Source organism: Phyllostomus discolor, chromosome 1, assembly GCF_004126475.2.
Source record: "Phyllostomus discolor isolate MPI-MPIP mPhyDis1 chromosome 1, mPhyDis1.pri.v3, whole genome shotgun sequence".
NCBI classification, from domain to species: domain Eukaryota; kingdom Metazoa; phylum Chordata; class Mammalia; order Chiroptera; family Phyllostomidae; genus Phyllostomus; species Phyllostomus discolor.
Window position 1 is genome coordinate 65,888,958 of NC_040903.2, and position 15,920 is coordinate 65,904,877.

The 15,920-nt window shown below is 44.7% G+C and overlaps 1 protein-coding gene across 11 annotated transcripts in view; it reads right to left on the bottom strand.

Moving 5' to 3' along the window:
- FRMD4A (FERM domain containing 4A) overlaps positions 1 to 15,920 on the bottom strand; it is a 584,868-nt gene that overhangs the window by 176,978 nt on the left and 391,970 nt on the right. For all 11 annotated transcript variants that reach the window (XM_036023926.1, XM_036023890.1, XM_036023900.1 and 8 more), the window contains one exon: positions 13,407 to 13,472. In XM_036023926.1, the coding sequence (XP_035879819.1) occupies positions 13,407 to 13,472 (66 nt within the window). The remainder of the gene's footprint in view (positions 1 to 13,406; positions 13,473 to 15,920) is intronic.

Consider the following 15,920-nt stretch of genomic DNA (forward strand, 5'->3'; position numbering starts at 1 on the left):
AGTCCCAAATGGGTTCTGAATCACTGCTTCTCCCATAAAAAGCAGCAAGAAGCCAAGAATCCCAGCCAAGATTCCTGACCTGTTTAATGAAACTGTTCAGAGGTTTCCATGAATCAGAAAGTCAGCAGTGGGGAACATAAGACCGTTACAAAGGATCAAGGGTCATGTTTTTAGCCACCGTGCTTTTTCAAACAATCAGTCAGAATGGCCAACTTCTGGTTTTTTATCCTCTTGAGCAACATTATTCCTCAAAGTCAACCTCCCCTCTGTGTCAGCATCGCACATATGTTCGCACAGTGCTCGGAGTCTAAGAGTCTAACCTTGCACTCACCGGTAAGAAATGCGTGAATACAGTGGCAGCACGATTTCCTGCTTTCTTCCCACCGAAGCCCAATTCCACTCCTGTTCTGCAAGGTGTCACATTGATCCACACACTGACTCCAGTTACACAGCACTACTGGGCGCCTTCTGCTCACCTACTCACACTCTCCCTTCCGCTTCCTGTTCGGACCACACCAGAGCCATCGGTTGGTCTCTAGCCTCCATGGAACCCCACCCAGTGAGCATCTTTAAAAAGATGGGGGGATGGGGAACAGGCTCAACCCTGCCAGAAGTCATCCTTTCCATGACATACAGGGCATAACTTCTCTTCTCCAGCCATTTCCTATTCAGAACGTCATGGGAACGAATCTCTGATTCCCCCACACCATTTAAGGTGTACTTTTGCCAACTCATCTTTCACAACTGCACTTTTGGTTTCTTGTCTTGTTTCCTGTCTAGATTTTTTCCCCCAGCATTTTTGCCTGTACTGGCATCATATTCTTTAGATGGTAAATTCCTGGGACATTATAGGCCAAACGCTGGCCATGACCATAACAATGAATAAAAAACATCTGCTGATGATCGAAATAAACACAAAGATTAACATAACTTTAGGGCTTGGCTGGAAGAATCACCATATGTAAAGACATTCTGAGGTGGTCACTAAGTATTTCGTCATCTATCTGGACAGGAGACTAAGGAAGTTATGAGGAAATATTTTCAAAATGACTCCCGGCAGTGGCAATCTCAGCCAACAGGATTCCATTATACTCTGAGGAACCCTGTAGACGTAGATGTAAAGTCCAAGGTTTTCTTCGGTGAGGCACCAGTTGATTTGGCTTTGGGCTTGATCAGCATTCTTTTCTTTTCTCTCTCCTCTATGCTTATTGAATGCCAACAGCTTAAGATTCAGACTCGTGTGCTTTTCCAGATTGCCACACAGTCCTGTCAAACACAGCGGCTCCATGTTCGCCAAGCCCGCACCTACATCACACCTCACTGCATACAGTCCCCTGGCTCCGGAGGAGAGAGGAGCCTCCAGGCCGTCCTCACCCGTGTTTATAGTGGTGGAGATTAGGAAGCAGTGGACCCCTCCGGCCACAGCCACGACTCAGGTCTGAGCTAGCCCCGCGCTGACCCATCTGTGAAACCCTGAGTCTGAGACCAGCCCCAGGAAACACCCCCTCCCAGGTAAGAAGCCTGAGGCTCATCCCAGGCAGCACAGTGAGTGTCCCTGTGAAAATGATGGCATGAGGCCCCCACATGCCCTCAGGACATCAATGGTGGAGGTTCTACCCACACTGATGTGGTTCTGCTTCACCACTCCCCTTCAAAGGAAGGGTCTTTTATCTGCTTTTTATTTTCTTTTATTTACCTTCGTTAAAAAAAGTGATGCAGATTCTAAGGCTTAAGGCAGTCATTTTCTCAAGATTACTGTCATAGTCTGAGTTGTGTGTTCCCCTGCCCCAAGTTCATATGTTGAAGTCCAACATGACTGTATCTGGAGAGGTAATGAGAGGTAAATAAGATCATAGGGCAGGAACTTACAAGAAAAGGGAGAGACACCAGGGATGTATGAGCACAGGAAAGGCCACATGAGGTCACAGTGAGGAGGTGGCCATCTGCGGACCAAGGAGGGAGACATCACAGGAAATAAAACCTGCGGATGCCTTGATCTTGGCCTTCTGGGTCCCAGAACTGCAAGAAAATGAACTCCTGTTCTGTAAGCCTCCCAATCTGTGGTACTTCATTATGACAGCCTGAGCTGACTAACAGGGTCACACAGTTAAAAAGTGATCTGCTGTCAAAATTCATGGCTGGGGGCAGTAATAACTTCATACATTACCTTTGGTCTTGTTTCAGCAATCTCAGCCAAGCCTGAAGATTCTGAATGCCTGCATCATTAGCTATTACTGCATAATAAAGAATTTGATTGGCTTTTGCTCCTGGGAGGAAGACTCTAAATCCTTGGAACAAGAGTACCTTTCATATTATCATTATCTCTAATTCTCATCACAATCCTGTAAGGTAGTTATTATTATAATTCCCATCTTAGCAACAACAGAGCTAAGATTCACAAAGGCAAGTATTTCCCAAGGCCACTCACCATCCGCACAGGAACAGAGAACCAAGACTCCAACCCAGATCCAACCTGACCCAGAGAGCGAGTTTCCACACCAGTGCCTCCTCAGCCTTCGCACGTTTTCCCACGTGTTAGGGTTGAAACAAGAAAACTAAGCTTAATGTGTGTAAGCCTCACAAAGCTAAATGGTCCGACAGAGGAGGCCATTCTTTACTCTGCTTTCATATCCCTTTTGAAGTAATTTTCTTTCTTATTCTATAAGTCAAGGTTACAGTGGTCAGCAATATTTTTTAATACCTTTCTGTGGCAAAAAAAAAAAAAAGAAGAAAGAAAAAAGAAAACATTCCAGTCCTGCTTTCCTTTATCATTAAATTTTCTGGTCCCTTAAATCCAAAAGTCTGGGGTGACTGCATTACACTGGCTGTGGGCCTCAGAGGAACACTCCAGAAAGGCGCACCGAACAGCTCTCTCCTCTGTGTTCAGTCCTTCCTGCCTCACTACACTGAGTGCTGGGGAAGCACGCGACTCCAGGGGCTGAGTGCCCTGGATCGGACTCTTCCAACAGGCTCCTGAGTGCCAGTGACGCTGCCAACCCAGGAACTCACTTTGAGAACCTGGTGAAGCCCATCACATTAAGTATCTCTTCTGCAGTGCCTGGTTCAGATATGGGAACGTGAAACAAGTTTGGTCTGAGGTGGAGCAGGGAAGGGAGGCGTGGGAAGGTTCTTTGTCCCTGATAATAAGATTAACAAGGAGAAACTCCCTTTCCTCTTTTTGAATGTTGTTGTCGGAAGATGAGGTGCTGGGGGTGCCCCGCTGTAGCCAGCACATGACCCGTCTCCTAGGTAGGTGCTAAGGACACAATCAAGGACCCCACAGACCTTTCCAAGAACTAACTGGATTTAATGTCACTGCGTTCAAAGTGAAGATGAATGGAAAGTGTATTATTTTTTTCATGCTTACAAATACAATTTGGTGAGAACACTGTTGATGAACTTAGAGTTACATGGCAGTGCTACCCCCTAAGTAGCGCTGTGTGCATGTCTTACTGAACCAACTATTAATGTGGAAGGCATTTTGCTATCACAGGAGCAATAGTTTCCACAGGCATCACTTGTTTTATTGTGCTTTGCTTTATTGTGTTTTTACATATTGAATGTCCGTTACAACCCTGCATCGAGCAAGTCTATTGGCACCAAAAAAGTATTTTTGAATTACGGTGTGTACATCGTTTCTTTTAGACATAACACTGCTTGCACAGTTAATAGACAATGGTATAGTGCAAACATAATTTGTATACGCAGTGGGGAACCAAAACTGCATATGGCTTGCTTTACTGCACTGTTCACTTCACTGCAGTGGTCTGAAACCTCACTCACAGTGTCCCCAAGGTTTGCCTGAGTATCATTTTCTTAACCTCTGAAAGGTGGATGAGAAGGCATTCACCCACCACTCTGGCTCTGTTACGGTTATGTGACAAAATGAAAGGTAACTTGAAAGATTATTACAGTTTGAACACACGTTTGTATGAGACTACTTATGCTTGTTGTTTTATAAATCATTGGCACTATCACAAGAATAAGGAAGGCAAAAAAAGGATTTTTATAATACTGACAGGTGGCTCACTTTAATTTAATAAATGTATCTTAAGACCTATCAATATTTTAAAATGTAAGCATCATTGTACTGACCTATTGCCACCCTTAGAGGACTCTGCACGAGATTTTAAAGTCTTCTTTCCTTAAAAGAAAACAAAATGTTGACCAGTTTCACACTGGCAGTTAGGCATTTTCAGAGCCCTGAGGTCCTCCCAGGAACCACCAGACTGCGGAGACCCAGCAGGCCTGGCTCTTCTGCGCCTGGCAGAGCCACACAAAGCACTCCCGAGGGCTCCGAAACGCCCCTCCCACTCTGTGATACAAAACCTGGCCAGTGCTCCGCACCCTCTGCAAAGGTTCCAGCCCTAAGTGGGAAACTTGTGAGTACTTCAGTTTGTGAGTAACGAGCTGGGAAACCAATCACTAACTTGTTTATGGGGGGTAATGTTTGTCCTCAGTTTTTTGCCTCCCCTTTGTCACAGCCAGCACGACCCACTTGTGCTTCAAGATCATTTTAATGTAAAGCATTACAAACAGGATTATTTATAAGATACTGGGCTCAAACTGTTTTTTTTTTTCTATTTCATCCCCAGGAATGACGAGTGATTAGCATGCTTTGACATAACTGGAGGTCAAAACCAAATTCACTTATCTGGATGGTTATTAGTACTCTGCATTATGTCTTGCCTGTCCTTGTATGACCTTGGCATATGAGTTGTATATGACACTGGCAGGATTAGCAGTACATGAAGAGATGAGGGGATGATGTATTGGGAAGCCTGGAAGATTCGACAGTTAAGAAATTTTTGACAGACAGTCAACTGTCAATTGTCAAGTGAACTTACAGTGAAGTCTAAAACTGCTCCATAAAGCCTTGCACTGAGTCATAATAAAAGCCAAATGACTAGGAATATCACAACAAATTATGTAGCATTTCCCCAGAAGGCTGAGGTAGTCATTCCCATTTTATAGATGGGCAGCAAAGGCGCAGGGCTTGCCCAGGTTGCCGTAGCTACTAAGTGATCCAGCCTGGGCATCTGATTCCTGCTGAGCGAAGGCCCTCAGGTGCCAGGAAGTCTTCCGAGCACTTCACATGTCCTAATTTGCTGAATCCTAATCACAACTCTACAAGCAGGGACTAGTATCAGTTTACAGATAAAATTACACCAGAAAGGCTGGAAAAGCAGCTATCACTCCAAGGTTACAGATAAAGAAACTGAAGCTTAAAGAGGTGGTACAATTGGCCAAGGTCACAGAGCCACTAAGTGCTGGGGTGGGGTGCTCTGCGACCTTGGCTAGTTTTGAATTTTGGCCAGGTTCTGAAGCCAGGCCATCTGGCCCCAAAGCCGGTGCCCTCCGCACACTGGTTACAAGCTGCTCTTACTCTGGAGCCAGACCGCCGGATTTTCAATCAGGTCTCCACAATTTACCAGCTGCACAACTCTGAACAAGTCACTCACTCCTCTGTGCCTAAATTTTCTCATTTGAAAAATGGGGACAATAACAGTCGCCTACCTCTCTGAGCTGTGGAGCTGATTACCAGCGGATGAGTTCGCACACACGAACCCTTAGAACCGCCCGGCAGAGAGAGAAGTGCTCCAATCACTAATGTGATGATTAACCTCTAAGCTATAAAATTTCCTGAAGCATTTAAAACATGGCTTAGATAATTTAAACTTGATTTACATTTAACTGTTCAGGAATGTGTTTGTTTGCATAAAGTAAAGGGTATGTGTCCTTTTCTATCATCTGGTTTCTACCTAGAACAGTGATTTCCGAACCCTGGGGGGTTCTGCTGGACCCCTCAAGAGAGTTGCTCCTGGTGGTGTGGGACAGGCTGGCGGGGCTCAGCCCTCCTCGTTTATACGACATCAGACAAAGGACTCTGAGTGAAAGAAGCCTGAGCACCAGTGGTCAACAAGACAAGAGGAGGGTCACACCGTTGCTTCTGCCCATGACTATGGATAACATTCCTGTAACTACAGTAACATCCAGGACCCCAGCGATGACGCCATGGGGCACATCCCGAGAGGAGGCAGAGTCAGGAGCAAAACTACCTTCTTCACCTCTTAAATGTTCTGCTCTCATAAGAAGGACAGGGTCACACTGTGGAGGGATGTGACAGTCCAACAGAGGAATTCAAACAGGATGAAACTACGAAAGACTCTGAGCAGAGATGTGCCACAAAGCAGCAATTAAGGGACAATAACCCACTTGTGTTGTGCAGGACAGACTGGGGCGTCCAGGGCGTGGAATCATTGAGGCTGGCGAGGAGTCTGCTACAGTACTCCAAGCACACCAAGCAGGGATGGTGAGTGTGCTGATAGTGTCAGGTATGAGGTGGTATACACCTACACAAGGTGAAGGCAGGAGTGGGGAAGGAAGGTCATTTCCTTGAGACAGGAAAAAACTGGAAAAACTTCAAGGTGGGGATGGAGTTGAGGAATAAATCAACAAAGGAGTCTTGGTTCTTAAGTGGGGCTGCCTGGGAGAATGGTGGGCTCACCTTCAGAGCAGGTGCCAGAAACAGACGCCCTAGATTTGATGAGAAGCAGGGACTACCGGGTTTGAGTTGGGTATGTGGAATCTGAGTTGCCAGCTCCGTAGTCACTTACACATTCCTAGCAGGCAACCAAGGTATGGGACCAGGGCTTGGCCAAATCTGGAATCTTCTGAGTTGCTTTAATGGCTAAGTTGTTACTTCAGTGCTGGGCAAGTGAGGAAAGAGGAAAGCAGAGAGATTCAAGGACTATGGGGAAGGCCCATTGGGGTGAAAGAACCAGGGAAAAATACAGAGCAGCTAATACTCCCTCAGACCTTCCAATTCCTTCCTCTTCCACATCTGGTGCTGGGCAACTCCTTGCTTCCCAAGAGAGGGCCTCCCTGCCTCCCTCCCTTCCTTCTTTCCCAGGATGGGACAAGCAGCAGCAGATGCTGTCAGATGAAAGATCTCCACCCCTGAACCCCCCCTGCACCCCCTTCTTACCAGGAAGGACAGGGTGCAGCTGGTACAACTGCACAGAGAAGGGGGTGTCTCAGCCACAGGAGATTATTAAACGAACAACAAAAAAACCCACCCACCCCCACCTGATTTGTAAAAATCATACAAAAAAGCCTGAATAATCATTTCTCACCTCTAGACATGACCCCTTTCTCCCAAGGGAGGAACACTTAGATCAGCATGGCACAGCAGCAGACAAACAAGAAAAATTCACCAAATGAGCAAGAGCTGGAACTGAGCAATGTAACCAAAATCAATCCCTGAGTTTGGGATGAAAAACAAAAATGCCCAGATTAACTCCCACATTCCAGGGACACCAACCTTTCCAGATGGTGAGCTTTCTCCTCACTTCCACCCTCTTCTTAGGGGTGTGTGCCTATGTGTGAGTGTGTTTCCCCTATAAGCATAATTATTCACATTTTGTTGAACTGCACTGTATGTTAAATTTGTTTTAATCCCCCCTCTTAATCTCTTGAGCAGAAGACAAAAATTAGAAGCCTACAGTTTATAGGCATCCCCTGAGGTTCCTTATCTGCAAACACTCCCATTGGGCTGCCTTAGAGAGTATGTGGGAATGATCCTGTGAAGGGATCAAATAGAAACATAACCAAGCAGTAACAAAACCAAAAGCAAAAAACAGAAACCAGTTTTCCGGAGGGAGAAAATGCACTATCTTCCCCTCCCTCTCTTTTCTCTCCTTTTACATTCAGTCGGAACCAAATGAAACTTATCTTTCAGTAGGGGGAAAAAAACAGCTAAATATTGGCCATTTAAACATTGGTTAAGATCAGCATCAGGGAGAATAGGACACAGACATGGCAGTGGGGTGGGGATGAGGAGGGTAACATGGGGGAGGGAAGCAAAGATGGGGCTGTTGCTAAGCAACCAGAGCTTGGACCAGACAGCCCAGGGAGATGGTCTCCTCTCCTCAGCCTCTGGCAGGCTGAGCTGTCTGGTCCTGGAGCTGCACGTGTGTGCTGGGGGGAGGGGGGTGCAGGTCCCTGGATGATTGCATCAATCTGCTGTATCCTGACACTCTTCCCTCTGTCACAGCCCCACAGGGAGACTGGGACTCTCTTTGTTCCCACCCAGCACAGAGCTCACCACCTTTTCCATCAAGGCCCTAGCTAGAGAAAGGAGGTGTGTGGTCCCTCCCTCCTCACCGAGAGGGAAAACTCTTTAGTGGCTTGTGTCAGCCAAGGGTATACTTTATGGACTGTTTCTGATGCCTCTAAGGCACTAAACAAACTTTTGATTACTGTGGGGTTGCTGTTATATTATGTCTCTAACCTACACCTTAAAACCCATTTGCTTCTCAGTGTATCTTTAAAATGTAAATATGGTCAGCCATCCCTAGGGGCTAGAAAGACATCTGTTTGGCTCATTGGTGTGGTGCCCAGCTTTGCAGCAAGAAGTGGAATGACTGATGATGGCAATCGTGGTCAAGTTTAGGGTTAGCCCAAAGCAGTGTGGCCTCACACCCCTTTGGCTCTTATTTTATGGGGTGGGGTGGTGGCCTAGGGGGTCCCAGAGAGACAGTTCACAAAACCAAAGTCCTTGGTCTATGCCCAGCTTCTGCATGTGGCTTCCCCTTCCTGGCTGACACTGGACCTCCTGGTGAATTCAGACCAGACTGGAGCAGATGGCAGACCTGGCTCACACGTCAGTAGATGGACCAGCAAGCAAACTGAGCCACCCTTCTCAATAAAAAGATATGGAATCAACTCTGTATTTTTTTTCTTGGCAACATGTGCTATGGGGGGAATTCCTGCTTTACTTGGGTTTACATCCAAGTAAATCCCTTGTATTTTTACAGAAGAACATTACAAACCACAGAAGTAGCTGAGAATGGGGTGTGAGACTGGGTGTGTGCGCACATGTATAGAGCCTGGGTCTATTCATTTATTCTGTGTAGCGTGACTAGGGCTCCAGATTTTTTTAAAAGTCATATACGTGGGGAGGGGGTTAGGGTATTATGGGCCAGAATATTTACTATGCCTTCAACGCCGCTTTTACTCAGAGTGCATATTAACTTAACCCTTCAGACAGAGTGTTACTAGCACCATTGTCTGAGGAGGCAGCACTGCTTTAATCTGTTTATTTAATTTTCTTCCACACCTGATACCCTCAGCCTTATATAAATGATGTGCAAATCCTTCATAACCATGTGTCACATGTCATCTTCACTAGGTAGATTGGAAACTGATGGCGAAACAACAATGACCCAGGTAAGCCCATCTTCAGTTCTTAACCTGAGATGAGGGTCAAAGTCTTTAACCCCAGTCATTTACAAGGCTGGTGTTAGGGGCCAATACAGCAGCCGCATCAGAAGTAAACTGTATCGTATCCAGATTTTTCCTGCATATACACTTTACAGTGCTGTGAAGAGACTAGGATACAGCGAGCCCTGTTGTTTAAGCTGTACGTACTACTGTGTGACCTTGAGCAAGTTATTTGTCCTTTGCATTTGTGTCCTCGGCTGAGATAGCACCTGCACTATTTACAGTTAATATGGTGATTAAATAAGATGAACTTCCTAGAAACTTTGTAAAGACTGTAAAATGGAGTCATTACTATGGAAGACACCCGGTATTACAATTGGGTGACCCTAAACAATTCTGCCACGTTGATAATGGTTTCTCTGGTTTAGACGATCTCTCCATTCTTTAGGGAGAGCTTCCTAACAAAAACATAACAGGAGCCACAAATGGGAGCCTGACATAAAATTTTTACTCTTTAGTAGCCATATTAAAGGGAAAAGAAATAGTTGAGATTAATTTTAATTCTATATATTTTAATCATTAAGACATTTTACTCTTTTTCAGTGTGGGGACTCCCACACCACAGTGCACATTTTACGCCGACAGCACATTCAGTTTGGACTGGCCACATCACGAGTGCTCCAACTGCACTTTCCAGCAGCTTTAAGTCCTCCCTGGTTTTCTCAAGGTTAGGGGCACCCTGTCATGTACAACAAAAACCCCACTGCTATCTTTAATTTTCTTGAAAAACACTGACTGCTTGAAATTTTTCAGAATCACAGGACACTCGGTTCCTCTATTTTAACAGAAGTAGATGGTTATAATTTTGCTGCCAATGGCCACTGAGAAAAGGGGTCACAGGGGCAAGACACTGTGGTCCTAAAATATTGCTTCATTTCAGTGAACAGCTTCCTAAACAAAACAAGAAGTGGGGTTCAACTAATTTGAAATGACGTGTGCACTCTTAATGTTCACTGCAGCATTATGTTCAATAGTCAGGACAGGGAAGCAACCCAAGTGCCCGTCGATAGACAAATGGATGAAGATGTGCTACATACACACAATGGAACGTTACTCGGCTATAAACAAGAATGAACTCTTGTCATCTGTGACAACGTGGACGGACCTGGAGGGTATTGTGCTGAGTGAAGTCAGTCAGAAAGACAAATGCCATATGATTCACTTAAATGTGGAATTTAAAAAGCAAAATAAATGAACAAGCTTGTAGACAGAGACAACAAAAACGGAGGGTCACCAGATTAGAGGGGGTGAGGGTACACACAAAAGGTGAAAGAGATTAAGAAGTACGAATTGCCAGTTTTAAAAATAGTCATGGGGATGTAAAGTTCAGCGTAGGGACTATAGCCAATAAAACTGTAGAAACTATGTCTGCTGTCGCATAGGCACTCGCCTTAGCAGGGCGGTCACTTCATGAGGTACGTAAATGTCTAATAACTATGTTGTACACCTGAAACTAATATAATACTGTATGTCAACTGTAATTAAAAAAAATAAGGTTAATTGAAAAGTGTAGTTCACTGTGGCAGAGTTGGGGGATGGAGAAGACTCTGAAGACATAAAATCCAATGAGATGTCTCATTCTGGCTCTGGCCTGTCTTCCTGCGAGACCGCAGATCACCCAGTACCATGCGCCGCACGAGAACCTAACGAGGAAGGGCCACACTTCAGCCACTCCAAACTAAGGAAAACCCATTCGACTTTTAAGACAACCAAGAGAAAGAACCTGAAACCTTCCCTATTAATGGCTTCTATCTTTTGACCTTCACTGTCAGGAAATTCTTTTTGTTCTTATTTAACTATTCTTACTCAGGCTAAACCACATTTCCCTTTCTTTGCTCTCAGAGCAGTCCCCTAAATATGCATTCAGATCGGAGAAAAGCAAAGAGTCGTTTTAAGGGAACCACCGTATGAAGACAAGACTTGAAAAGCTCAATATCGAACATGCACGGCTCCCTCTGGTGTGGCCAGGGAGGCCTCAGGAACAGGCTGACTGAGAGACAGACAAGATGTGGCCTCTCATTTTGACACGGGCTTTTCTAGTACATTTCTAATTGTATGAAACAATTTTGGATGACAAAGCAAAAGACACTGTCTCCGGGCTGGATCAATGACCGGGGTTGATTTGTTGCTGAATGCTCATATCACCACTCCAGCTGTCGTTAAGTGGAACTGAAAGATTTAAAGAGCCACACAATAATGTCCTAGGTGTCAGGGACCCGCCTGTGGATTTAGAGATGAGCCTTTCGAATATTAAATCCTAGTATGTGTACTCTTGACCTTCGTCCTTTTCCCCTTATGGGTAATATGGGATTTACACAGAGCAATCAGAGATTTGGAAGCACAGATTCTGCTCAGAAATCTCAAAGGGCATTAGAAAAAGCATTAAATTTGGGGATCATGGCCATTTTGTTCTGTAACCCAAAGAAAGGAAATGTACCATCACAGGGGCCAGGCCTGCACCACTGCAGAAAATCATCCCTGGGGTTGACTGGTTACCAGCATTCTCCTGGTGGGAAGCAACTGTTAGTTGTTGATTCTGTTAGCTCAGTCTTGCCTGCTTCTGGAGACCTGAGGTGTGGCCTTTGATGCGTCTCCTACCCCAACGATGATGGAAAAACTAGTCCTCCCACCTCTGCTGCTACTTAGGAATGTCTGTAGGCCAGTCACCCTTCTGCTTATCTCCCCGAGCGTCTCTGTGAGAGATAAGCAGTTCCTGGAAACCTGAAACCCAGAACCCAACTCTCCTTCTTCTAAACCTTGTCAGGTAAACAGGGAGACATTGAAAGCCATTGCCTAGTCTAAGGCTTGCTACAAATATTCTGAAATTGTTCAACAACAACAACAACAAAAACTCTAAATGTACTCAAATGGAGGAATGATTAGCTAATAATGGTATATCCATTTCTGTGCAGCCATTAACAAAGATGGCAATTTATAATAACTTGGAAAATGCTAGCGAAAGACAATGTTAAGCGGAAAAATAAAATGTATAGCATTATACCTACATTATGATCACAACCATGTAAGAAATATAAAATGAATATAAATATAAATATGATACACGCTGAAATGAGAACAGTAGTTGAATTAGTGTGCTGTGATTATGAACTATTTCCAATTTTCTGTTTCTTATATTGCATTTATAATGCCTTTATAGTTTAACTCCTATTCAAAGTATTAACTTTTTAAATGGCAATTGGAACGTTCTGAAATCCAGCTCCAGGTACAAGGGAACACGAGATATGGGTACTTAGATGTGACTCTCATCATGGAACAGCCGGGTCCTCCGCAGTGAATGAGCCTGTGGGTGTCATTTCAACCAGCTGACAAACCGTAGCTTCTTCATGGCAAATGTGATGGATAAGGAGCACTGCCCTAAAAATCTGGTAGACATTTGAGAATGTCACGCAAATATAGTTACAAATGTTGGAGTTGAGTGACAGATTAGGAATTAATTTCTTTAAATCAAAGTTGGAAACTTCATCATTCTTTGGGGCTCTAAATAAACACTGGTTTTTTTTCAAGAGTGAGCTGAGCAGGACCAGGGTCTACGATTCTAAGTATTTCATGGACTTCTCTGACATGGCTGTGTTCTTACTTTAGAGACAAACTGACTGATTTCCCCCGTGTCCATTCCTCTAGATGTTCAGCAGACACAGGGTAGGAGTTTACAGCTCTTAAGACGGGAGATGGGGTCAAGAGATTGCTTCTCTGTCTCCACGTCTCTGAAAGTGTAAGTTGAAAATAATGAACTGTTTTCTAGACAACTAACCCAGTTTTAGCTGCAGCAAGAGTTATTTAGGTTACATTATAATTAACTTCTTCCAAGCATAAAGAATAGCTAATGGCAGTTGTGGAATTTCCTGTTCTAGAGATGTGCAACAATAGGTTAGATATACATCTGACCTTGAATGCCTAGGCGTGGTGTGCAAAGAAACAGAATGAACAAAAATAGCAATCACACACATAAATACCAGGGTGTGTCCTACTCTTCTCTCACAGATTTTAACACATTTAAACGGAAAAAAGAATTTACCTTCTTGCCTACCCCTCAGCTGAATCAGAGTGTGAACCACATCAGTCACAGAAGAAATTTAGAAAGTTGGCCCAAAGTCATTTACCTGTACCAGGAGTTCCAGCTTCCTGTCATCAAGAAGATGTACTTGACATCGACGGCCCTCCGTCATCTGAGAATAAAGAGAAATGATGGTCACTGTGGGTCTAGCAGCCTGACGAATGTACAGGGTCTCGTCTGCTGGACCCTCCACCAGGCACGCTCCTCTGGGTGAAACTTCCCCGGGGCTTCGATGCTACATAATGCCAACAAGCAGCAGGACAGGTTCGTTCATTCAAAAATATTTCTGAGCACTTTCTACATGCCAGGTGCCACTCTGGGAGCTGGGTGTACAGCAGCACATAAGACAAGGTCCCTGCCCTCACGAGCTTACATTCTCAAGGGGGAGTATAACACAAAATAGCAAATACAAACATAACACAGTGTCAGTGGTGACAAATTTACTTATTCTTTAGTCATTCTTCCATTCGATAACTTTATCACCATGCATTAGGAACAGAGTTCAGTATCCAGTCTCGGCCATCTCTGAACTCGTCCCTCTTTACTGATCACCAGATGACCACCCCTCTGGCCACTGCACTTGGTTTCTGTGTCACTCTTCCCCTCTCCTTCTTTACGACCCGAGTCCCACAGTGCTTTCACCTGTATGACAGAGGAACCCTTGGAGATAAGCACTCACAGGGAAGCCTGACACCTACCCCTGTGCCTTTCACGACTAACACCCCTGTGCAATGCAACAGAAAGAGCCCCCAGACAGGCACCAGGAGGCCCAAGTTCAGCCCTGGTGCACACGTTACTGGCTGCAGGACTTCGGACAAGCCTCTGCTCATTTCCACAGCCCAGTCTCACATAGAAAAATGAGTGGGCTGGGCCCAGTGGGTGCTGGTGAATATTTAATAACTGTCTTTCTGAATGAAAAAAAAAGCCTTAATTTGTAGCATTTGCTGGGGCCCTGGCATCAATCACCCTCAAAGGAAATCCCCTGAAGAGCGAGGCCTCTCCGAGACATCAGCGGGCCACCACTCTCACTGAGCACTGTCTCACTGTGCCCCACACAGCCTCACCACGTCCCAGTTCGAGCTGCTGTCACGACAACACTGACAGCACATCCCACAGACACAACACACAGACACAAGCAACCTCAAGAGAGTAGATGGCAGTAAAGCACAGTAAGATAATTAGAAAGTGATTGATTTTGAGTACTTATTACCTTTGTTTTTCATATAATTCATTTAATGCTATGTTTACATGATTTTAATAATGGCTATATTTTACAATTGGCACACAAAATTCCTGCAGATGTAACATTAACAACTAATGTTAATTGGCTCCAAAACTGCTCCCTGGACCAGAAGTCACATAAGGCTCCTTCTAGCCCCTGGATTCTTACTTGACTCTATAGCCCTTCCTGAAGCCACCTTCTTTTTGTCCCAGCGACCCCCCACTTCATGAAGATCAAAGGGAAGGACACACGCGACAGATCCTAGCCTCACCTATTTGTATGTCCATTGGGGCCAGGTCCCTCCTCCCCAGCACTTTCTCCACGAAACATGGGAAACATGGCCTCTTCTCTTCCTGTTCAACAGTGCTTTCTCTCAGCCCATCAGCTTGTCCAAACTGTCACACATGCCCATGAGAAAACTCTCAGTCCTTCCTCAAAACAAGCCAACCCACCATCCTTCCATCAATTTGGACTTCCCTAGCAATGGAACCTGCTTGGAAGAGGCTAAAGCGAATGGCCTCTTGAATCTGAGTTAGCATGGCTCAGCAGTCCCCAGCTCTGAGAAAAGCCATCAAGGAAAGTGTCACATACTTATAAGCACTCTAACAGAGGGTGAAATAGAGGAAAAATTGAGGGGAAGCTTAGGTCCAAAGGCTTCTACTTTGCACATGTAAGCAAAAGCAGGCGCTGTGATGGGCCTGTGCAGTCTTTATTCACTCTCTAAAGGCTTAACTTCAAGTGTTAATTGTCTTAGCCACAAACCAGGCTCAGATTCTATGAGAATCCATCACCCAAGCTGAATGACTTACTTTAAAAATTCACCAGCTTCAAAAAATAAACAAGTGGGACTACATCAAACTAAAAAGCTTCTCACAGCAAAGGAAATCATCAACAAAATGAAAGGGAAACCCACCAAATGAGAGAAAATATTTGCAAACCATGCTCCTGATAAGGGGTTAATATCCAAAATGCAGGAAAAAATCATACAGCTCTATGGAAAAGACAAAACAACAACAACAAACCAATCTGATAGAGGATCTGAACAGACATTTTTCCAACAAGGACATACGGAAGGACATCAACACCAATGATCGTCACAGAAAACAAATGAAAACCCTAAGGAGATATCCCCTCACACTTTCAGAATAGCTCGTATCAAAAACCTGGTATCGGTGAGGACATGGAGAAAAGGGAACACTTGTGTAGTGTTGGTGGCATTTAAATTGGTGCAGCCCCCATAGAAAACAGTGTGGAAGTTCCTCAAAAAATTTAAAATAAAAACAAAAAAAATCCCACCATATCATCCAGCAATTCCATTTGTGCGTATTTGTCTGAAGA